Source organism: Poecile atricapillus, chromosome 20, assembly GCF_030490865.1.
Source record: "Poecile atricapillus isolate bPoeAtr1 chromosome 20, bPoeAtr1.hap1, whole genome shotgun sequence".
NCBI lineage: Eukaryota > Metazoa > Chordata > Aves > Passeriformes > Paridae > Poecile > Poecile atricapillus.
In genome coordinates, this window is record NC_081268.1 from 9,169,186 (window position 1) to 9,192,318 (window position 23,133).

Below are 23,133 nucleotides of genomic sequence, written 5' to 3' on the forward strand. Positions count from 1 at the left end.
TTGGTGTTGGTGTAAATCTGTGTTGGCTTTGCCAAAGTCCCTGGGCTGGAATTGAGTTTATTCTGAAGGACCTGGGGTAGTTCAAGTGCCCTGGGTTGGTTTTTTTCAGCTGTGGAGAGAGGCTGGAGGGCGTTTGGGGAAAGCTTGGGATGGGGCAGAGCTGTGGCTGACAAATCTGAGGGTTCCAGGATGTGGCACTGCCAGTCTGTCCTGTGCCAGCCCTGCCTGGAAGGGAGGAGGGATCACATCCAGGGGGATCTCATCCTCTCCCTGACCTGTGAGGGACGGGAATTGCATCAGAGGGTCCCACATCACCCCCCAGCCTGGCATAAAGGGGGATCTCATCCCCAGCCACCACCATCTCTCTGTTCCAGCAGAGCTTTTCACTCCCTTCAGCCTTTCCATCGCCTGCTCTGATGGAAGTGTCAAGTGGGTATTTAAAAATAATTAAAAGGAGATTAAAATTCCTTTTATGTCCTGTTACTGTGGGTTTTCATGCTGGCAAACAAGGTGATCTCTTCAGAGACTGTAATATTTCATAAGAAAGGACCCCAGGTGTGGGATTACTGAAAGACCTCTGAGAAATGACAGCAGAGATGTGCAGTCCTGAGCCTCAAAAACATATTTAGAGCCATTTTGCTTTCCAGCCAGCTTACAATAAAGCAAATTTTGTGTGATTGTTTCTTGTGATGCCCAATTAATTGATTACTGTGACCTGACCCTGCTGATTTAATCACCACGGCACTGTGGGCACGGCTCAGAGGAATGAGTGCAGCTTGCTTTGCTTGGGTTTTGACCCTTCCAAGTGCTTGGAGCTGAGGATGATGAGCCAGAGCCAGGCTGGGATGACTGAGGGGTGAAGGCAATCCATTGATCCCCGATTCTGTGAAGATCTCAGCCGTGTTCCTTTAACTGCTGCGTGCTCATCACCCTCTCTGTGCTTTTAGAAGGCACTAAAGAAAGAGGCTTGGAACTTCTCCCCTTCCCAAGGGAGCTCGGGAGCTGGAGCATGGAAAAGGAGGATGTGACTCGAATCCACCCCAAGAGTTAGAGTGGTAATCGTTTCCTTCATCTCTGGATCTGCTGAGAAACAAAAACCCCAAAGCTGCACTCAAAAAAAGCACTCACAGCTTAAAAGGCAGGTGCTGTGTGGTGCCAGGGGCTCCTGCTGAGCCCTTCTGTCCTGCAAACAGTTCCCACTTCAGCTCCTGCAGTCAGCTGGACTCGAGGGAGAGCCTGGAAAGTGTAAAGGCACCAGAATCTCCCTCTGGGAAAAAAGGAGCACTTGAACTACCCCAGGTCCTTCAGAATAAACTCAATTCCAGCCCAGGGACTTTGGCAAAGCCAACACAGATTTACACCAACACCAAAGAATCAAACTCCCCAAGCCCAGCACATCCAAATTAGTGGAGTTTTGTTGATTTTGGTCAAGCTGATCCAGATTTGCCCAGCAGGAACAGCAGGGCCAATGGTGGCACCAGTGCAGCTCTTTGAGGCTGGTGCAGCTCCTTCAGCCAATTCCTAAATCAGGAATTTTCCACTTTCTCTTGTCCCCTCCTTCCCTAATGCATTTAAAATGACTTTTAAAGCTCCTTCAGGGGGAGGGCTGGTGGCAGTGGCAGGGCAGGGATGTGGAAGGAGCAGATCTTTGAGCACTGGAGCTGCCCAAGGCGCTGCTCCCCTCTCACTGTGAGCCCCTCTGAGCTCCACATGAATTCCTGGTGTGACTTGGGCTGGGCTGAAGCTGCACACCCAGCCAGAGCCTGTGGGAACGTGGGTTTGGCTGCTCCACCTGGCTTAGGAGTCGCTGCTATTTGCTGCTCTGCCACTGATTTTCCTCAGTGGACAAGTTCCTTAGTCATCTGTTTCCCTTCATTTCACCAGCAAATCACAATCAGCCCTAATGAAATCAAATGACTTTATAGTGATGCACAAGATTGGAATGAGGGCCTTAATCTCTCCTCTCCTCATAATGCAGGGATGATGGGACTTGGCACCAGGACTGGCTTGTTCATCAGGGTTAGCATTGTCAGGGCATCCTGGAGTTCCTGCAGCATTAGTGTTATTTAGTGGGCTCCTTGTAAATAAACAGTTTTGCCTCAGCAGAGAAATTTATAAGATAACCTGGAGGATAAAAGCTTATTTCCTTCTAGTGGCCACTGGAAGAAAACAAAAGCGTCAGAACTGGTGAATTAAAATATCCTTTACCCAGTTCCCCTGTCCTCAGGGAAGAGGATGGATTTTCTTGACACTTTCCTCAGTGTCACGGAGAATTATTCAGCTCGAAATGTCCTCAGTCAAAGTGACAAAGCAGCTGCTGATGTGATTTACCTTGGGTTCTTTTGACTGGGTGCTCTGTGAGTTCTCCCAGCCACGAGCACCGAGTGCTTGTTGAGGTGAAGCAGAGCCCTGGAGGAGCTCTGGTCCTTCCAGCTGCCTCTTGCTGGGCTCAGGAATTGCCTCGGAGCCCCTCGGGGCAGGAGGGGGCTCTGCTCTGTGCAGGCTGTGTCTGGATGTCCTCAGTGCTTCATCCAGCATCTTCCTCACTTCCCCACATTGATTCTTCTGAATTTCTTCCACCAAGGAATTAACCCTGTTTAGATAATGTGGCTTTCACATCACTCCACACATTGCTTGGTGTGGAGAAGAACGAGAAGACCCGAGGAAGGAGGAGGCAGTGCTTTAATCTACATTTCCCTTATGCCTCCCCCCTGCCCTGAAAGCACCCAAACAGCTTTGGTTTTGCTTTGTTTCCACAATTATGTGGATTTTTCTGCTCTTTTTAGAATTATCCCGGGCTTGCCTGAGGGCTGCGCTGGGCAGGGACCAGCTTGGAGGGGTGGGAGGTTGCAGAGTGGGGATGGGGAGATGTCAGCCCTTGGAGGGAGAAGGTGCTGGAGCTAAGGTTTCACTTGACCTTTCCTGGTGAAAGGGACATGGGCTTCCTGATGCCTTGGGGCTAAATGTGTGCAATCACCATAATTATACATCGATTTGCATCGATTTGCATAAGTGCCGCTACTTGAAAGCCCAACTGCTGTCCTTTGCCTTGGGAGAGGGGGAGAGGTTGGACTGTGCCTCCTGCAACTCCCATTTGTCTCCCTGCAGGGAGGCCGTGTCACCCCCGTGTCACCCCCGTGTCACCCCCGTGTCACCCCCGTGTCATCCCCGTGTCACCCCCGTGTCACCCCGCATCCCCTGGACCATGGTACCCACTGCTGTCCCTCCATCCGTGCTTCCCTCAGCCTCCTTCCGTGTCCTGCTCTCCCCTCCAGCTTCTGGGTCATCTTTTCCTCCCACTTCTCTTCCTCCCTGCTCAGGGATGAGCTGTTTGCCCACCTCAGAGAATTCCAGGCTTCCAGTTCCTCAGATCCAGCTCCTTGGGCTCTGTCAGGCAACGTGGGGATGGGATAGACTTAAAATCATGGAATCCCAGACTGGTTTGGTTGGAAGGGACCTAAAAGCTCATCCAGTTCCATGGCAGAGACACCTCCCACTATCCCAGGTTGCTCCAAGCCCCATCCAACCTGGCCTTGGGCACTTCCAGGGGCAGCCCCAGCTTCTCAGGGCAACACTTGTTCCAAAATACCTCATTTCCAACTGCACTCTGCAGTCTGGGCCAGGGGACAGTCTCTCCTTGCTTCACCTGGCAAATTCGGCCTTAACCAGGAGTTGCAATGGCCTTTTATCCATCCTGCCTGGAGCTGATCCCTGGAGCTGATCCCTTCCTTCCCTCGGGGGCAGGAGGTGCCTGTGCCTGCTGTCCTGTCTCGGCAGAGGAGCCTTTGAGCTGCTGTGGCTCAATCCCTCTCCTGTAAAAGCTGCTGCCCTGCAGCCCCTCCCCGGCAGGATTGTTGTGTTCAGTCCATCTGATCCCACAAGCTTCAACCCACCGGAGTCCAGCAGGAGCACCCCGGGATGGAGCAGGAACTGGTGGTTGGACAAACTTCTGCCAATCTGTCCCTGCACGGTGCTGGAACGTGCTGTAAAAGCTCCCTCTGCCTCCCTCCTCTGGTATCTCAGCATTTCTTTCCCTTTGCAGCTTGGCTTCTAAGCCTGTGCTGTATTTTCCGGGATGTGCTGCCAAATTCCCGCTGCTTTGCTGATTGATAACCTCAGCACTGACCCAGAGTGATGCCCATTATCCCATTATCCCATTATCCCATAGCCAATATCCCATAGCCAATATCCCATAGCCATTATTGCATGCCTGTTATTCCATAGCCATTGTCCCACACCCATTATCCCACAGCCATTATTCCATGTCCGTTATCCCATGTCCATTATTCCATGTCCATTATCCCATGCCCATTATTCCATGCCCATTATCCCATGCCAAATATCCCATGCCCATTATTCCATACCCAATATCCCATAGCCATTATTCCATGCCCTTTATTCCATACCAAATATCCCACACCCATTATCCCACACCTATTATCCCATACCCTTTATTCCATGCCCAATATCCCACATCCATTATCCCACAGCCATTATTCCATACCCAATATCCCACACCCGTTATCCCATAGCCATTATTCCATACCCAATATCCCACACCTGTTATCCCATAGCCATTATTCCATACCCAATATCCCACACCTGTTATCCCATAGCCATTATTCCATTCCCAATATCCCATGCTCTTTATCCCATAGCCATTATTCCATTCCCATTATCCCACATCCATTATCCCATAGCCATTATTCCATTCCCAATATCCCACACCCTTTATCCCACAGCCATTATTCCATTCCCAATATCCCACAACTGTTATCCCATAGCCATTATTCCATACCCAATATCCCACATCCATTATCCCACAGCCATTATTCCATTCCCAATATCCCACATCCATTATCCCATAGCCATTATTCCATTCCCAATATCCCACACCCGTTATCCCATAGCCATTATTCCATGCCCATTTTCCCAGAGCTAATCCAGCTTTGTTCCTGCCAGGAAGGAAAAGCATCTTGAGGCTGTGGCGAGGGGGAGGATGGCTCATGGTTAATGCTCCCAGTATCCAACTGGGATCTTCCCACTCCTTCCCACAGGAGCTGATTTCTCCTCTCCTTAGCAGGGAAGGTGCAGAGGAGCTGTGTCCCTGCGAGGGGCACGCTGACAGGAGGATCCTGCTGATTAATTGCCACTGGTTTTTGGCATCTGTGCTCCTTCTGGGCAGCTTTTTGGAGATGTTTTTACACAAACTCTCAGGGATATTGGGAAATGAGGAATAAAAGGGGGAAAATGGTGAAGGTGGGAGAGGAAAGCCCTCGGTGATGTGAGGCTGGCAGGGTTTCAGAAGGGTCACTCTGGATCCTAGGATAGAACGTGATGCACTGGGAGCTGTTTGGGTTTTATGGGGCTTTTTTAAAGGTAATTGTGGCACACGAGATGTGTGTTTCCTTTTTTGATCAGTTAAAACGATCTCCTTCCCTCTCAGAGGACTTGACAGATAATTAAATAGAGTGTTGTTAGGGGATCAGTGGCCTCATGGAATCAATCTGCCCCTCTCTCTGGCACTTGCTGCTTCTGATGACATTTCTGGGCAGTTGGTGACTGTTCCTCTGCTAAAGGTTTTGGCTCTAATTCCCAGAATCACATAAATGATATCTTTAAGCTGTGCTGCTGGCAGGTGAGCATGCACACTGCGGTGCCAGCCCTAAACCTCCCACCCCATGGTCCTCAAACACATCAGGGGCAAAGCCAGATCTCATCTGAGGCTGGAGCAAAACCCAGCAGCACTGAACACCAGGCAGCAAATCCCTGAGAGAGAGGAGATGCAGCCTGCAGCGTCTGATTCTGCACAGAGCATTAAGGAGGTGGAATTTGTTATTTAGGGCTGGCTGGGTGAGGTTCAGTGTGCCCATCAGATAATCTGATTTCCCACAAAACTCACAGGATGAGTTCTGCTGTGGCTTTGGGGTTGCAGTGAGTGCACACAGGATTATTTGTGTGTCTGGGAGGAAAATGATTCCCTTGTAAAATCCCCACCCAGAGCCTGTCCTTTGTGATGTCCCCCTGTGCTGGGCACTGCTGGGGCCACCTCAAATCCTGTGTCCAGTTCTGGGCCTGTCAGTTTGGGAAGGACCTTGAGGGGATGGAGCTGGGAAGGGGCTGGAGAATTCCTGAGGGAGCTGGGAAGGGGCTGGAGAATTCCTGAGGGAGCTGGGAAGGGGCTGGAGAATTCCTGAGGGAGCTGGGAAAGGGCTGGAGAATTCCTGAGGGAGCTGGGAAAGGGGCTCAGCCTGGAGCAAAGGAGGCTCAGGGGGAATTTCTGGCTCTGCACAATCCCTGGCAGGAGGGGACAGACCCAGGGAACAGGGAGAGGAGGAGAGGGAACGGCCTCAGGCTGGGCCAGGGGAGGCTCAGGGGGGACAGCAGCAGGAATTTCCTCATGGAAAGAGTGATCAGGCCTTGGAACTTCCCAGGGAGGTTTGGAGTGCCCATCCCTGGAGGTGTCCAAGGAAGGCCAAGGTGGCACTCAGAGCTCTGGGCTGGGGACAAGGTGGGGATGGCTCAGGTTGGACTCGATGGTCTGGGAAGTCTTTTCCAACCTCAGTGATTCTGGAATTCTGTGATTAGAACTCTGCTGAAAAGCTTCTCCTTTTGTCCCAGGGAGCTGGGATGATCTGTACTGTCTGTGTGGGCAGGTTCTGGCCCTCTCTCTTGCTGTGGTGGCTTTAAAAGCAGGGCTGGCAGCAGAATCAACATTGGAGGCTCTGTGCCCTGGAGCCTGGCACAGCCACGGTGCCCGTGGGAGAATGGTCCCCTGGAGTGGGCAGAGGGCTCAGAACCTGCTCCATCATCCCAGAGAGACCTGGGCAGGATGGAGCTGGTGAACACCTCTGGCAGCCCAGCAGGGATGTGTTTGAGGACTGGGAAGGTGCAGGAGCAGGGGCTGGAGCTGGTGCTGTGTGGGTGTCCCGATGGGTTTGGCAGTCCCTGTGCCAGCCCTGCGGGCACACTGTGACCTTGGGAGCGTGTGCCAGCTTTGCAGCCAAGTTTCTGTGTGTGATGGAGATGCTGAGCTGGGGTTTGAGCTGGGGTTTGAGCTGGGTTCTCCATGCCTCTGGCAGGGAGGGACAGGACTGCTGCCAGGTCACTATTACTGACAATTTCCCCCTTTACTGAGCTTTACTGCTGGTTTTAGTTCTTCCCAGCCACAAGCTTTGCTCAGCAGCTTCTCTGCTCCGTGGGGACAGGACACCTTGCAGGAGCAGCTCATCAAAATGATGTATACATGGGAAAAAACCCCAAACAGCTCCTTTCTGAGAGCAGATCTGCAGTGCTGATGTTCCTGAGGGATCAGCACTTACAGCTGTCCCCAGGGAGAACTCCTCTATATTAATTGATGTTTCCTGTGTCAGCTTCTCACAGTGGAAACCGAAGGGGCAGAGGAACAATTGCAAATCACCTCCTGTGGCCCCCAAGGTCATCTCTGTGCATGCTGTTTTAAGTGTGTGTATGTGTTTAGTAATTATTCCAGTCATTAATTGACTGCTTGTGCTGGGGAAGGCAGCTGGTAACTCGGCTGAATTTCTGGGAGTGCTGTCAATGTTCCCTGAAGGCATCAGGAGCTTTTCCAATGGCAGAGGTTGGAGTTGTGGGCACAGAGCTGGGGCTGAGCGAAGGCTTTTCCCACCCTGGCTTTGTTTGCTGTCATTGAGAGGCTGACATCCATGCTCAGCCTGGAGGGGAGGAGGCTCCAGGGGGATCTTGGAGCACTTTCCAGTGCCTAAAGGGGCCCTGTGAGAGCTGGAGAGGACTCTGGACAAGGATCAGTGCTTCTCTCCTCCAGCACTGCTCCCTGTCCTGCTCTGCCTCCTCTCCAGAGCTGCAGAAGCTGCTCAGCCCCAGGTTCAGCCCATCCTGGGCATGGCTCTGCCCACCTCACCTCCTCTCTTTGCTTCACTCTGCTCTTTCCCTGGCTGATGGGAAAGGTTTTCTCTGTTATCTCAGCAGCAGCTTTGCCTTAACTCTGCTTCAAAGAACAGAAAGAACAGAAAAATCCCGGCTTTCCCCACCAGCTCCATCACTGAGTCGCCGGCTGCAGAGGAGCTGGAGATCTTTAAGCCTCCAGAAGTGCAAAGCTGTGTCTGCCTGAAGCCCAGGTGGCCCTGTGGGCATTAACCCCCTGTCCTTGGCTTGTCTTGCAGGTGCTGAAGGGCTGCAAGAAGCTGAACCTGTCGGTGCACTCGGTGGGACGCATCCCGGGGGGTTATGTCACCAACCACATCTACACCTGGGTGGACCCCCAGGGCCGCAGCGTGTCCCCCCCAACGGGGCTGCCCCACCACCAGAACAGCTCCCTGCGCAGGGACAGCGAGAAGAGGAGCCACCTGCAGCTCCTGCAGGAGGGGGATGAGAAGAAGGTGAGCAAAAAGGGATCAGGCACAGCCCTGGGGGGCTCTGCCCGTGCAGGTCCCAGCCCTCTCTGTGTGATCTGGGTGATTCTCCATTGCCTGGCTCTCCCTTGGCATCCCTTGGGCTGTAGCTGTCCCCCCTGCCTGCCCCCAGGGGTCCTGCAGGATGGGATGGGTTGGGTTTGTTCCTGTTTGGCGCAGGGAGGAGCTGGGCTGGAGGGGAGGAATTGCCCAGTCTGGTCTGGCAGGGAAGGTCCTGCCAGGAACCAAACCAGGAGTGGGGTTTAAGGCTTTTCCCAACAGGAGGTTGTTGAGTTGGACATTGAGAGACTGACATCCCTGTCCAGCCTGGAGACAGGACAGCTCTGGGGAGACCTCAGAGCACCTGCCAAGGCCTAAGGGAGCTCCAGGAGAGCTGGAGAGGGACAAGGGATGGAGGGACAGGAGCCAGGGAATGGCTCCCAGTGCCAGAGGGCAGGGCTGGATGGGATATTGGGCAGGAATTGTTCCCTGGCAGGGTGGGCAGGCCCTGGAATAGAATTCCCAGAGCAGCTGTGGCTGCCCCTGGATCCCTGGCAGTGCCCAAGGCCAGGCTGGACAGGGCTTGGATCACCCTGGGACAGTGGGAAGTGTCCCTGCCATGGCAGGGGTGGCACTGGATGAGATTTAAGGTCTCCTCTAGTCTGTGTCACCTGTGGCTGTGGAGGGCTGGATCTGAGTGCATCCTGCCCTTCCTCCTGCAGCTCAGCTCTTCCCTCAGGTGTTCCTATGAGGCTTTCTTGGCATTTCCCCTCTCTTGGCAGTTCTGTCTTAGTAAAAAAAAAAAATAATAATTCCCCCCCCTTCCAGTTCTTCTCTCCTACAAATGCTCTGAAATAAACCAGATTATTTTCCTTTTCCATTTGGGGGAGAAGCAGCCTGGGCCAGGAGGGGCCTGAGTGAAAACCCTGGTGAGGGAAAAAGGATCAGGGAAGGGAATGGCTCCTGTAGTGACACCAGGGGAGTGTGGCCAGTGCTGGGCCTGGATGCCAGAAGGAAACCATGAGCACATGGAATTTCCAGCCCTGCTCCCTTGCTGTGAGCTGCCCTCCTTTAAACAGCCCTTGGTGTAAGGGAAGCCAGCACAGGCTGTTGGAGCTGCAATATTTGATCTCAGGGATTTGATGTCTCCTCTCCCTCACACTTGCCATGGCCAGCCAGGCCTGCAGAGGTGTCACTGCAGAGTCACAGTGCTCAGGTGCCCGAGGAGAGAGGGACAGATGGACAGATGGACAGGGAACCTCATCCTGTACAAGCAGGAGGTGGTGTTTCCTCATTGCCACCCACAGAATATCAAAGTGCTGTCCTAGGAGTCAGCACCGCCTTCCCAAAGACACAGAATTGCTTGGAGCCTTGACTATTTCCATCCTTTTATCCTGATATTGCTCTGTCTGTGCCCAGAATGTCCCCAGCTCCTGGAAATGCTCTGGAAGGGTCTGTGAGCTTCCCATCTCAGCCAGAGGGAGAGAAAAATCTAATACAGCATGAGACAGTTTGCTGATGAAATATTCATGTGGGCCACAAGGGAGAAGGGCCTATTCTTTTTATTTTAAGGAGAGGAGAAAAGCAGGCTGTGCTGGCTGGTGTCACCCAGCCCCTGGCACCCAGTGTCACCTTGACAGAGCAGCAGCAGCTGTGGGCAGCTGTGGGCAGCTGTTCTGTGCACATCATCCCTTCAGTCCTCACTCTGTGTGAACATGAAATGCTCACAGATCTGAGAGTCCCCTGCCCCTGTCCCAGCCTCGTGTGGTCCTGGCCACTTGCAGGGCCCTGGGGTGAAGTCCCAGCCCTGTGTGTGCTCCTGCTCATCCTGGTGTGAGCACCTTTGCCCAGGTGCTTCCAAAATCTGAGCTTGTGTCCTTCCATTCCTCAGTGCTGCTCCACACAGCCAGGCAGCTCTTTGGCTTCTTCAGACAATCTTCACTGGTTTGGGGTGGAAGGGACCTTAAAATCAACCAGTGCCACCCCAGCCATGGCAGGGACACCTCCCACCATCCCAGGCTGCTCCCAGCCCTGTCCAGCCTGGCCTTGGGCACTGCCAGGGATCCAGGGGCAGCCCCAGCTGCTCTGGGCACCCTGTGCCAGGGCCTGCCCACCCTGCCAGGGAACAATTCCTGCCCAATATCCCATCCAGCCCTGCCCTCTGGCACTGGGAGCCATTCCCTGGCTCCTGTCCCTCCATCCCTTGTCAATTGTCTCTCTCCATCTTTCCTGCAGCCCCTTCAGGCTCTGCAAGGCCACCCTGAGCTCACCCCAAAGCTTCTCCAGGTGAACAATCCCAGCTCTGCCAGCCTTTCCTCCCAGCAGAGCTGCTCCATCCCTCTGATCCCCCTGGAGCCTGCTCTGGATCTCTCCAGCAGAGGATCACACTTTGACCCCAGGACAGGGCACTCTGTTAACCTGGGAAGAATCCATGACAACTGCAGGAAATATTTGAAGCTCTCAGTGATGGAGATGGGATGGAGAGGGAATGTTCAACCTTTCCTGAAGGAGTTCCCCACTCCTTGGTGCCACTCCAGCAGGGACACTGGTCACTGCTTTAAGTGTAGAAGGCTTGGAATGCACTTTGCAGTAGCCTTCATTCCTGATTTCCCATCTGTAAGAGCAGAAAAAAGGAAAATTACTGGCTGTTACCTGTCTGAAATGCTCAAGGCTGCCCAGACACCTCCATATCCAGAGGTTCCTTGCTGTGCCAGCTGGTGGTGGAAGAAATTCCCCCCACCCAGAGCTGCTGGCAGCGAGCAGAGCCTGCCCTGGCTGCTGTTGGACAGGGGGTGTTTGGTGTGACATTTGCTGCACACAGCCTGCAGGGCAGGGACGAGCTGAGTCGCTGTGGCCTGAATTACTGAGCAGCGTGGAGGGCTGAAAACGTGTCCCAGAAGAGGGGAACAACCTGCCTCCAGATTTCTCCTTTTCTATTTGTATGTGTGGATTTATGGGTTGCTACAGATATATAATTACCTGCTGTTAAAGTGGGGTTATTCTGTTCACAAAAATGCAAATAAATGCAACACATCCCTGGATAATTCATCCCAGTCAACCAGAACTGACAGGCACCGAGGCCTGTTTGATTCGTGGGTGGTTTTACATTCTGAGGGGAGAACTGGTTAATTTTTTTTATCCCACTCTCTCCTATTTCTAATTGATCTGAATGTCCTGGAATGGATGTGCCAAAGGTTTTGCACAGGCAGGGTTTGGAGAAGCACAGCAGAGCAGCCCCAGCCCTGCAGCAGAGGCTGGAGCGATGGAACCCAGCGAGCGAATCCACTGCTGCAACACCTCTGGAGTCAAAGGGATGTTTCCAGCTCTCCCAAGGTTAAATTCAAGGCTGCTGGAGGCATCTGGCATTCTTCAGGCAGTGGAAATATCCCTGTCTGGCTGCCTCTTCCTCCAGCTTGCCTGGAAGGATGGGTTTGTCACCGAGGTGATTATCCCGAGGCAGGAGGATTTGTTATCCCAAGGCTTGAAATGGGAACCCCCTCTGTGAGGTGTAAGTGATCCATCCAGGGATCTGTGGGATCATCCTGGTGGGATGAGGTGTGGAACAGGGTTCCTTTGGGCAGTCTGGTTCTCCCAGCCCATGGCTTTATCCACATTTTCCTGCGGCCACAGGGGCTCCTTCACTTCCAGCTGTGGAAGAATCCCCAGCAAAGGGATTTGGGGATTGGGATTCAGCAGCTGGCTTGGCTTTCCCCATCCCATTCCAGGCAGAATCCAGCCTGCCCTGAGCTGGGCTCAGAGGCTGTTCTGGGTGAGCAGAGGGGGTGCTGAGATCTGGGCCAGCTTTTCAGAGCAGCCCTGACCTACCACGAGGAGAAGGGAGGTGGGGATTAAGGGAATGCTGACAGGTTCAGCCTGTGATTGTGCAAGGTGTTACAGATCCTTGTTTCCCATGGCTGTGCTGTGTGTGGCAGGTGCTGTATTTCCCAAATTTAGCATTTTCCTGTAGTTGGGATTGGTGAATCCAGTGGCTCATCAGAGCCCTGTGCCCACAGGTGGAGTCACCAGCGGTCAGGAAGTTTTGCAATAGGAAAGGATTGGTTTGCAATAGGAAAGGATTGGTTTGCAATAGGAAAGGATTAGTTTGCAATAGTGCAAAGCTCAGGGAAGTGTTGCTGGAGCCAGGTGGAAGCCCCCAGCCCCATCCCAGGATGTCACTGCCTGCTGGAAAGCTGGGACCTGCTTCCTGTGCTCACCTTCTGCTTCAGAGCACTTGGATTTTTATCGTCTGTCCGGGCTTAGAGTCCTCTGGATTTGTCACAGCAGCAGCAAGAGCCATTTGTGCTGTGAATTGTCATTGATGGAGCTCTGGATTGACAGCTTATTTCATTAAAAGCACTTTGGAAACCCTCAGACAGCGCAAACTCGGAGGTGCTGCTGTGCTGGGAGGAAGATGAAGTGTGCAGAGCACTCTGCTCGTGCTGGGCTGCGAGTTCTCTGAGAAGCACCATTCCATCAGCTGAATTGGTACCTTAATGTGCTTATTGCCAGGGGAGCTGCTTACTCCTGCAAGCTTTTGGTGCAGCAGAAGAAAGAAAACATGATAAAGAGAGTGTGAGCATCTCCTCAGCTTCAGGCAGTTCTGGAGCCAAAAGTAGCAGTAATTATTATTTTAAAAAACCATAAAATATCTGTGCTAATATTGCATGGCTTGAATGTTTGAGACACCGCTGGTGACTACTTGAGCATGAAGGATAAGAGATGCAGGAGAGGGAAGGAAGGATTTCTTGCTATTAGTTTGTAATGACATTTGCAGTGTGAGTGATCCAGCTCCCCACGTCTCTCACTGTTTGCTTGCTCTGACCTTGCTGGGGTTTGATTTTGTTTACAGCTTTTAAGGCTCTCCAGGCTCGTGGGGGGCTGGAATATGGGATGTGAGCCACTGGTGCACCACGGAATGATTTGGGTTGGAAAGAACCTTTCAACCCCATCTAATCCAACCCCCTGCAGTGAGTAGGGGCATCTTCAGCTTCACCACACCCAGCCTGGCCTTTGATGTTTCCAGGAGTCATCCTCCTGCCTCGGGCATTCTGTAGCTCTGTCCCAGCAAATGCCCTTTGTGTCACTCCCCAGCCCACCCTGAGGGGCAGCAGTTCCACCTCCCGGTTATTTTAGGCACTTTTGAGTAGAGGAAGCACCCAAAAGTGGCACTTGGTGTGTGAGCCCCATGGGGAAGCAGCGTTGGGCTCAACAGGAGCTGGACTGAGGCTGGGGATGGGCAGAGGGTTTGGTTTGGGCACTGGCCCTGTGCCCTGTGTCACCTCCCAGCCCTGGGAGCCGCTCCCTGTCCCCAGTGCTGGGTGCTGGGTGGCCTTGGGGCGCTGTCCTGGGCAGGGGGTGACACTGGGACAGCTCTGATGGCCCTGCCACCCCCCAGCTGCTGCCAGGACCCCGGGAATGGCTGTGAGCCAGCTCTGCCTCCCCACACTGGCTGTGTGCAGGATGTCTAGACACAAACTGTGGGGTTTCCTTGGGAAGCAGGAGGAGGATGAGCCCTGCGAGCCTCCCAAGGCGTTGTTTGTGCCGTGTGGCAGCAGTAATGGCCTGGAAATAGCTGCCAGCATGGCTGAAACCTCCTCAGCCACACGGCTGCGTGCTGAGCCCTTCTGGGGCAGCCTAATTCCTGTCTGAAAGGCCTTTCTCTAATGGCAAAATTGAATCTGTCAACAGGTAATTCCATAAACCCAGACAGAAGAAATCCTGTGCAGGAATCGGCTCGGAGCGAGTGCCTCCCTGATGATGGCATTCTTTTCTCCTTTATTTCCTGCTGCAGGAGATGGCAGATGTTTCAGTGTTGAAACAGAAATTAAAACTGTGACCTTGGACTTCCAAATGTTTCTGTGTGATGCACGCAGGAGTGGCCTGGGGCTGGGAATGGCACAGGGAAGGAGGTGGGGACTGGGCAGTGATGGTGCTGTGGGAATGACCTTGCCTGGAGGTTACTGAGCCCCCAGGACATAATGGGGCTCCAGGAGAGCAGGACAGGGACTGGGGACAAGGGATGGAGGGACAGGACACAGGGAACAGCCTTAAGCTGAATGATGATAGAATTAGATGGGATCTTGGGCAGGAATTGTTCCCTGGCAGGGTGGGCAGGCCCTGGCACAGGGTGCCCAGAGCAGCTGGGGCTGCCCCTGGATCCCTGGCAGTGCCCAAGGCCAGGCTGGACAGGGCTGGGAGCAGCCTGGGATGGTGGAAGATGGTGGAACTGGCTGAGCTTTAAGGTCCTTTCCAGCCCAAACCATTCTATTATCTGTGGTGGCCTCAGTTTCCCCCAGAGAGCAGCTGCCCTTGTTTGCTGCCTGGTTTAGGATGGTGTCAGGACAGTCTGGATTTCGGAGCTCAGAGTGATCCCAGCTCTCCCTGAGGGATGTTACAGCTTCTCACCCTGAGGGAGCTTCAGCCAGAGGGGGAGAGTAGAAGCATAAAGTGGAAATGGAACCAAAATTCTGTGTTTGGGCCAAGCCTTGGCACTGGAGTGTTTATCACACGTGTGCCAGCATGAATGGAAGGGCACCAGCAGAGGGGCTTGGCCCAGGGAATGCTGTGTTGAGGGGCCCTGGATCACCACTGGGAACCACTGGGAGCACCAGCCTGGTCACTGGTGTAGCTCCTTCCTTGGACACAGCTGGGTTTGTGCTCCAGTGCCACCCCAGGCTGGCAGAGTGACAGTGCTGATGGCAGGGCCACCCCTCCTGTCACCCCCCTGTGCTGTTCCCATCACTGGAGGCAAACACCTTGGGAAGGAGAGTGCAAATTGTCCCCTGGGATCCCTAAGCCTGGAGTGGCTCAGCCTTTGCTTCATCCTGGCAATCAGCTTATCCCTCAATTGCTCCTTTGATGCCTCAGGATTTTAGCTTTTATATTTTCCATGTATTTGCAACCCTGCAGTTCTTCAGTGTGTAACTCCAAACTCCACACACACTGGGAGCTGCTGCTGCTTCCCCACTTTGGGCAGACACAGCAATTCCTCTCCAGGCCTGGACACCAAGGACACCTCCCTGCCTCAGGCACCCAGAGATGGGAACAAAAGGGAGTTGGGGGCAGCAAACTTGGGGGAAATGACTTCATTCCCTGCAGCTGGAATTGGGGGATGAACCCCCAATGTGCAAATGGACCAAACTTATAAAAGTGTGAAACCTGTGAGCTGTGGCCCATTTTGGGTGCAGCCCCTGGGGGCTTTGACTGCCCAAAATATCCCTGAAGGCCCCTCAATAAACAGAACTGCTTTTTATTTATTTTCATTAATTAATTGATAAAATTTTATTTATTTATTTCTGGCCTCTGTTTTTAGGTAGCCCCATAAAGGCATCACCTTCCCTCCCCAGCCTGACCCCACTAAGCCTGTGCCTGCCAGTGCTCCCTCCCTTCCCCAGGCATTCCCGAAATCCCTGCTGTGTCCATGAGCTGGATGCTCCCTGCCTGCTCCCTGCTCTGTGCCACGCTGTTCCCGGCAGTTCAGGGAGCTATTAGCTGATTAAGAGATGCAATTAAGCCCTCAGCAACCCAACTTTCTGGGCTGCCAGCAGCCATGGATTTTCCAGGAGTGCTGAGGTTTCTCTGCACGGCTCAGTGTGGAATCCTGGAGGGTTTTTTTGGGGTTTTTTTTTCTGTATCTGTGGTTTTCCTGCCTCTGGAAGCGCAGTTTTCCCAGTGCAGGGGTGAACAGAGCAGCTCACATGGCAGCTCCTCAGCAGCAGAGGGACAGGGGGTATCTCTTACTCCATCTGATGCTCTCCCCATGAGGGGGGAGCAGCTTCTCAGCTTACCAGGATAGTGTTTAAAGGGAAATGGAAATGTCTGCACGCAGAGCTGCCCCTCCTGCTGCTAACCCCAGCACGTAAAAATGTCATTTGGGGACTTACAGAGGGAATTTTGTCATTCCCAGTCTATTCTGATGTGATCTGGGATTCCAGGCACCTCGCTGCATTTCTCCTACTTGTATTTTTCCCAATCTGGGGAATTTTCTGGAGAGGCGCAGCCCTGGTGGGGTGAAAAACTTACAGCAGATTCCATCAGGCAGACTGGGAGGTAACAGCACTTCAGAAAAGTTGAATATTTTTCCTGATTTTCAGAACCACTCAGCAAAGTGTTCTGTGCTCCAGAGTAAGATTTCCCTGTGAGGAGAAAACCAAAATTCCCTTGGCTGCTCCTTTGGGTGGGTCCAGTGCCCAGCTCGTCTCTCCAGCCTGGAGCGTGAAGGTCTCTGTAATTCCTTTATAATCCTTCAATGCTAAAATGGTTTCCAGCACTTTCTGCCCTTTACAGCAGGGAAAGGAAGCCCAGGGAACATCAGGTTTTTCAGAGGAGGATGCTGGTGCAGGTAGTTAATGTCTTACAGGGTTTTTTTGCATCCGTTTCTCTAAATCCAAAATGTGGAGCCTTAGTTGGATTTGTGTCCTGCTGTTGATTTCTGTGTTTCCTTCACCAAGATAGAAAATGGGTTTTCAATACCAGCCACTCTAAGACTGGCCTGAATTCCCTCTGTGATGCTGTGTCCTCTAGAAAGATGGATTAATTACCGGCTTGAAGCTGAGAATTATTTTTCCGTCCAAGTAAATGTGGAAGATTTTGGTTTGACTGCAGCGAAGGGGTTTCAATATAAATGCCCTTCACAAACAGCGTGTTTCTGGTTGTTTCTATCAGTGTGAAACACATTTTGGCTTTTCTCATTTGTTTTTATTCCTGCTGTCTGCTTTCCTCCAGAAGTGACTCAAAACTTGGGAGCAAAGCAACGAAATAACCCTGGAGTTATTCATTTAGAAAGTGTCATGCAGCGAGTGAACAAAGGCCATTTTAAATGGAGAGTCCTCGAGGGAGCTGAGCATTGCTCATGCACTCCAAATTCCCACCTGAACATCCAAACATTGGCAGGCCCTGTGAGGAGGAGAGGGTGGATGAAGGCAGGTGGAAGCTGGCTCTGAAATTCAGAGTTTGGTGGGGAGAACATCTGTCCAGCTGCTGCCTGGCAGGGTGTGGGAAATATGGAATGCTTCCCACATGGAGAGGGAATTTGTGGGAATGTTTCCCACAAAGTGCTGGGTCTATGGGGAGGTTTTCATGGTTTTGTTAATTGGAGGTAATCAGGCAGGTGGCTGGGAGAGGAGCCCCCTGTGGGGTTTGTGCTGTGGGGTGGCCCTGCACAGGGGAACAGCTGGAGCTGGGCTCATTCCCAGTCTGAATGGGTGGAGAAGGATCCTGGCTCTGTTTGCACAGGGGGAGAGCTGGAGCTGGGCTCATTCCCAGTCTGGGTGGAGAAGGATCCTGGCTCTGTTTGCACAGGGGAACAGCTGGAGCTGGGCTCATTCCCAGTCTGAATGGGTGGAGAAGGATCCTGGCTCTGTTTGCACAGGCAGGAATGCCAGAGGGGGAATTCACAGCCAGTGCTGGCTGGCACCACCCCACTGCTGCTCATGGGGCTTTGGGGGTCACTCTCAGCTCAGCCTCTACCCCAGGGATGCACCTGTAAAAGGAGAGAGTGGGAAACTGCTGGGGATCAGTGTGGCTGAAAATCCACCCACATGTGCTGCCCCTCGTGTGGCTGAACCTCTCTGAAGCTCTCTGAAGCTTCCAGAGCTTTTCCTCCTGGTGCTGCCTCTGCCTCCTCAATCCCACGGGAGCTGCTGTCCAGCCCAGGCTCTGTGGCTGTGTCCCACCTCTGTTTTGGACACCTCATAAATGTCTCTTCCTATTCCCCTGCAGGTGAATCTGGTCCTGAACGAGGGGAAATCCCTGGGCCTCATGATCCGAGGAGGGGCAGAGTATTCCCTGGGCATCTACATCACGGGTGTGGACAAGGGCTCCGAGGCAGAGAGCACTGGCTTGAAGGTGAGAGTGATCCCAGAGGGTGAAACACACTTTTAAGGTAATATCAGTATAGGAGGTGATGTAAAGGTTGGTCTTTATTGGAGGCATCCAGGGGAAAATGTGGAAAAAATTTCAAAAAATCCTCCCCTTTTGGGGGTGAACACAGTTTTATAAGTTTAGCAAATCAGCATAATTGACAACCATCACCAATTAGGAGCACGAGTGGTGATGCAATTCCCCCCTTGTTCAAGCCTCTTCTAAATCCTCCCTTCTCAGAGGAAACTGAACTTTGTTGGTGAAAATGTGTCTCAAAGAGCTGTTTTTTGGCCTTGGTTCCCAGGGAGAGCCAAGATGGGATAGGGAATTTGGAATGTGTTTTGTGCCTATGGAAAAGCCACAGAGCTCCAAATAAATGTGTAAAGAATAGAGAGAATGTAGAAAAGGAAAAAAAAAAGACAAAACTCAGGATGTTCCCTTCTCTGAACGTGCTGGGATCACAGCTGATCCTGGAAGGGACATTTGGGGTTAAAATTGTGTGTGTTCACCAGTGGAATAAGTAGGAAAGGGAGCAATGGGATGTCTCTGTGTGCCAGGCAGAAATGGGGCACGTTTGACACTCAGACTCCTCAGGCTGGATCATTTTACTTCAGCCACAGTTTCTTTTCTGGTGTGTTTTTCCCTGTAAATGACCCAATTCCCTGCAATGACATCCAATCACTGCTTCCTCCAGTGCATTCTCACGGGCTCTGAGGGTCAGTTCTTCCCTATTCCATATTTCCCATTCCTCTTCTGTGTGTCAGCTGAGATCTGATGCATGTTAAACCCTGAAATGTCCTCTCAGTGCCCTGGACTGGTGCTGAGGATGAGATCAAGACATTTGAGGAGAAATGGGCTGGGCTCTGGTGTCTGCTGAGGCCTCACTCACCTGCCCAGGTGGATTCACCAGCACTGCCATGGCCCTGGCACCAGGAATTTTTGGAATCCCTGGAAGTGTCCAAGGGCAGGCTGGATGGGGCTGGGAGCAACCTGGGACAGTGGAAGGTGTCCCTAAACACAGGAGTGGCACTGGATGGGCTTTAAGGTCCCTTTTAACCCAAACCAATCTGAAATTTGCCAGACATTTCATTTTTACCTCCTTGTATCACCAAATCACAATTTCGGACTCTAATAACTAAAATTAACGTTTTTCACTTCCCTTTAATTTTGATTGAAGGGTAAATGAAAGTCAGGAAAACACAAGGAAGTTTCTCTGAGGCCCAGAAACTTTTCCAAGCTCCAGAAACAGAGATGAAGGTCCCAGAGGAGGTGCAACCCTGCTGGTGCTGGTCCAGGTGCTGCTGTTCTGCTCCCTCAGCAGGCAGAATTCCAGCAGAAACCAGGATCTCTGCAGTCAATCAATAACTAAATATTCATAGTCTTGGCCTTGGCCTTCTTGATGTTTATTCATTCATGAAACTTCTGACAATGTGTTCTTCGGGCATGTTTTAAAATCTGCTGCCTGTGAGGGAGTTTGGGGAGTGAAAAAGTGGGGGTTGGCAGAGGGCTGCAGAGGAGGGAGGTGAGTCAGCCTTGTTTGCTTTCAGCTTCTGTCCTTCCTGCCTCCTTCGTGACGTTCCCAGCGGTGCCCGGCACGAGCTGAGCTCCTGATGCTGTTCCTGGCTCTGCTGGCCCTGATTTCTTCCTTGCTCATTTTTTCTGCTGCTGTATTTTGTCAGGATTTGGGTTCTTTCTCCTCCTTAAGCCATTTTTGTTTTCTCTCCTTGACCTTTAAATCAGGAATAGCGTATTCCAGGGAGCTTGCTTTGAGCAAACAACTCAATATTGAGTTCCCAGAATGAGGGCTGGGGTGAAAAGGGCTGCCACCATCCATATTTATCCAGATATGAGAGGAGAGGGAAAGGGAGACTGTAAATAGGAAGAGCAGAATGATTTTACGTCAGCAGTGGCTGTCATAGAACAAAGAGTAATTTAAGATCTCCAAGATCATCGTGTCCAACCATTCCTCCAGCACTGCCAAGGCTGCTGTCCCCAAGTGCCACATCCACATGGATTTTAAATCCTTTCAGAGGTGGGGACACCACCACTGCCCTGGGCAGCCTGTGCTGGATGTTTTCCTTATTTTCCCAAAATCCCCCCTGAGCCTCCCCTGGCCCAGCCTGAGGCTGTTCCCTCTCCTCCTGTCCCTGTTCCCTGGGAGCAGAGCCTGAGCTGTCCCCTCCTGCCAGGGACTTGTGCAGAGCCAGAAATTCCCCCTGAGCCTCCTTTGCTCCAGGCTGAGCCCCTTCCCAGCTCCCTCAGGAATTCTCCAGCCCCTTCCCAGCTCCCTCAGGAATTCTCCAGCCCCTTCCCAGCTCCCTCAGGAATTCTCCAGCCCCTTCCCAGCTCCCTCAGGAATTCCCCAGCCCCTTCCCAGCTCCATTCCCTTCCCTGGACACAATTTGGTTTCATCTCCAAACTCCCTGGGGGTCCCCTCGTGCCCCTCATCCCAATTCCACCCCTTGAAAGCTGCACTGAGCTTTGAGGTCTGGACCCAGACAGATACCCTGGAAAAGAGAAGATGGAGTAAAAGCCTTGTGGCTCTCTCAGAGTTTGGGAATGAGCTGCAAAGTGAGGAAGTCACTCAGGAGGTTTGTGGTTGTGGTAGCCAAGCTGTAACACTTCTCCTGGTCCTTCCAGTGGTGTCACCTTGATGGGGACAGAAATCTCCTCTCCTGGGAGGCCACAGAAACATCCCCCCATCAGTGCCACCCCCAGAGAGCCCCTTCCCTCCCGTGTCCCCTCTGTGTGTGTGTTCCTGCTCTCTGGGCTGCAGTGCCAATGGGAACAGGACCCATTTTCACTCATCCACATCCCCTCATTCCCTGTCCTGCTCCCAGATCTGTCCTGGACGCTTCCCACAGGCTCTGTTGGACGTGGATCATGCCCTGAGCCCTTTCCCTCCTGGAGAAGCTGAGCACCTCCTCCTTTACTGCGAGCCTTCATTCGGTCAATTCCAAACCGATCCCTACATTTTCCTGCCCGTATCTTTAATTTCTTGAGGGCTTTTGGTAATTATTTGTGCTGGAGAGAGGTTCCTTTTACTTTAGTGCTATCTCCAGTGTCATTTAGCCTCTCTGCTGGCACTTTAGTGGCCTTAAACAGGGCTGATGCCAGTGCCAGCCCATTTGGCACCCCTTGGCCCTGATATTCCCAGCTCAGTTTGGTGCCATTTAACCTTAACTCACATTTGAAATCTCTTGCCTGTTTTTCTGCATGATTGAATTTCTCCCAGAGCCAATTCTGATTATTTTTAAGAGACTTTAGGTGCTCAGAACCCTTGTCTGAAGCCCATTAAGTTTCTCTTGACTGCAGCTCCCCTTGCCCAGTGTCTGCAGGAGGAGAAGGAGCCAGGGCTGTCATCGAGGTGTTATTTCCAAGCTCTCTTCTTGTCATGGTCTGTCACTTTCTGCGTGTCGTGTTCAGCCCCTGCATTTCAGGCTACGTTTTTCCCTAAGAAATGAGAATAATCCACATTTTCAGAGGTGTTCAAGCATTCAGCACATCCTGGGTATCCACCCACCATTAGCTGAGCACAACTGAAAAGTAGTTCCTGAAATATCCAGGGCAATAATTTTCCTGTGTTTTATTTTTTTTTTTTTTTATGTCTTTTTATTACTTCTTTTATTCTGTGCCAGTTTGGAGCTGTGAATACAGCAAATCATTTCTCAGGGTCAGCTTTTGTTTCAGTAGATGGGTATTTTGCATCTCTGCAGTGTTTTTGTTACTTTCCCACTTGTCCTTGAATTTGGGGGGAAAAATGTAATTATTATCTATGTTAATTAGCAAAAAATCCAGGGTCCCTCTGGTCTCCCTGATGTTATGAGAATATGCCAGGTTTCTCTTGGTTCACCCTTAAAAAGGAGAAATTAAAGAAAGATTATTAAACCTGTGTAACTGTCCTGAACCAAAAAATCATGAAAATTTAATCCCTGGTATGGAAACCCATTAAAGATTCGTAACTGCAATAAAACTGCCTGATCAAATTTGGGTTTTTATTGTTTTGGTGCTCCTTGTTTGAGCATCAAAATCCACTCCATGGAGCTGCCTGATGGATCAGAAAGACCTGGGAGATGATATTTGTGCACCTGGGCAGGTGTTTCTCTTGGCACTTCAGGCCCTGGCACAATTCCCCTCCCCTGTTTCATTGGTAATCAGCAATTTTCTGACCGTGGATTTAAAGCTGACAGAAATTGAAGGGAACCTGAGATATTTGTGGAGCCCCATGGTTGGGAGCGTGGTCATTTGTGTCATTTGCCTCCCCCTGGGATCCTTCTCTTCACACTTCTGGCATATTTTAGGTCACTTCCAACACAAACTATTGAAATTTATGGTGAAGAATGAGGCAAATCCACTCAGGGTCCCTGGATGGAGCTGAACGTGGAGCTGAGCTCTGCTGCACTCAATGATCTTCAAGGCCTTTTCCAACCCAGATTCCATGATGTTCTTGTTCCTGGTCCTTTTTCCCCTCAGCACCACTCTGAGCATCCTCCCTGAGCCTCCTCTGTCCTTTGGGCAGAGGGAAGGGCAATCAGGAGCCCTTCTCTGGCTTCTGCCAGCGTTCTTTTGTCCAGCTCCATCCAGCCCCCCACATGACCTCCTCTCTATATTTAACAGGCCTAATCTCTTCCATCTGTCCTTTCACAGGCACCTTCATCTGCCTCTGATCATTTTTGTTTTGTGTCTCTGGAACTTTTCCCTCTCCAGGCAGAGAAGAAAATCCTGTGCTGTGTTTTGGTGGAGCTGAGCTGAGGCCTGTGGTTAAGCAAAGATAGGAAAAGGCAGTTTCAAAAATGTGGTTTATCAGGAGCAGGGTGAGCTGTGATACAGGAGTGAGGAGGAGCACAGAGGAAGAGGAGCTGGGATGAAGGGTGAAGCACCA

General features: G+C 51.9%; 1 protein-coding gene across 3 annotated transcripts in view; it reads left to right on the plus strand.

Moving 5' to 3' along the window:
• WHRN (whirlin) overlaps positions 1-23,133 on the plus strand; it is a 39,601-nt gene that overhangs the window by 4,634 nt on the left and 11,834 nt on the right. For all 3 annotated transcript variants that reach the window (XM_058853993.1, XM_058853991.1, XM_058853992.1), the window contains exons 2-3: positions 8,163-8,378; positions 18,111-18,236. In XM_058853993.1, the coding sequence (XP_058709976.1) occupies positions 8,163-8,378; positions 18,111-18,236 (342 nt within the window). The remainder of the gene's footprint in view (positions 1-8,162; positions 8,379-18,110; positions 18,237-23,133) is intronic.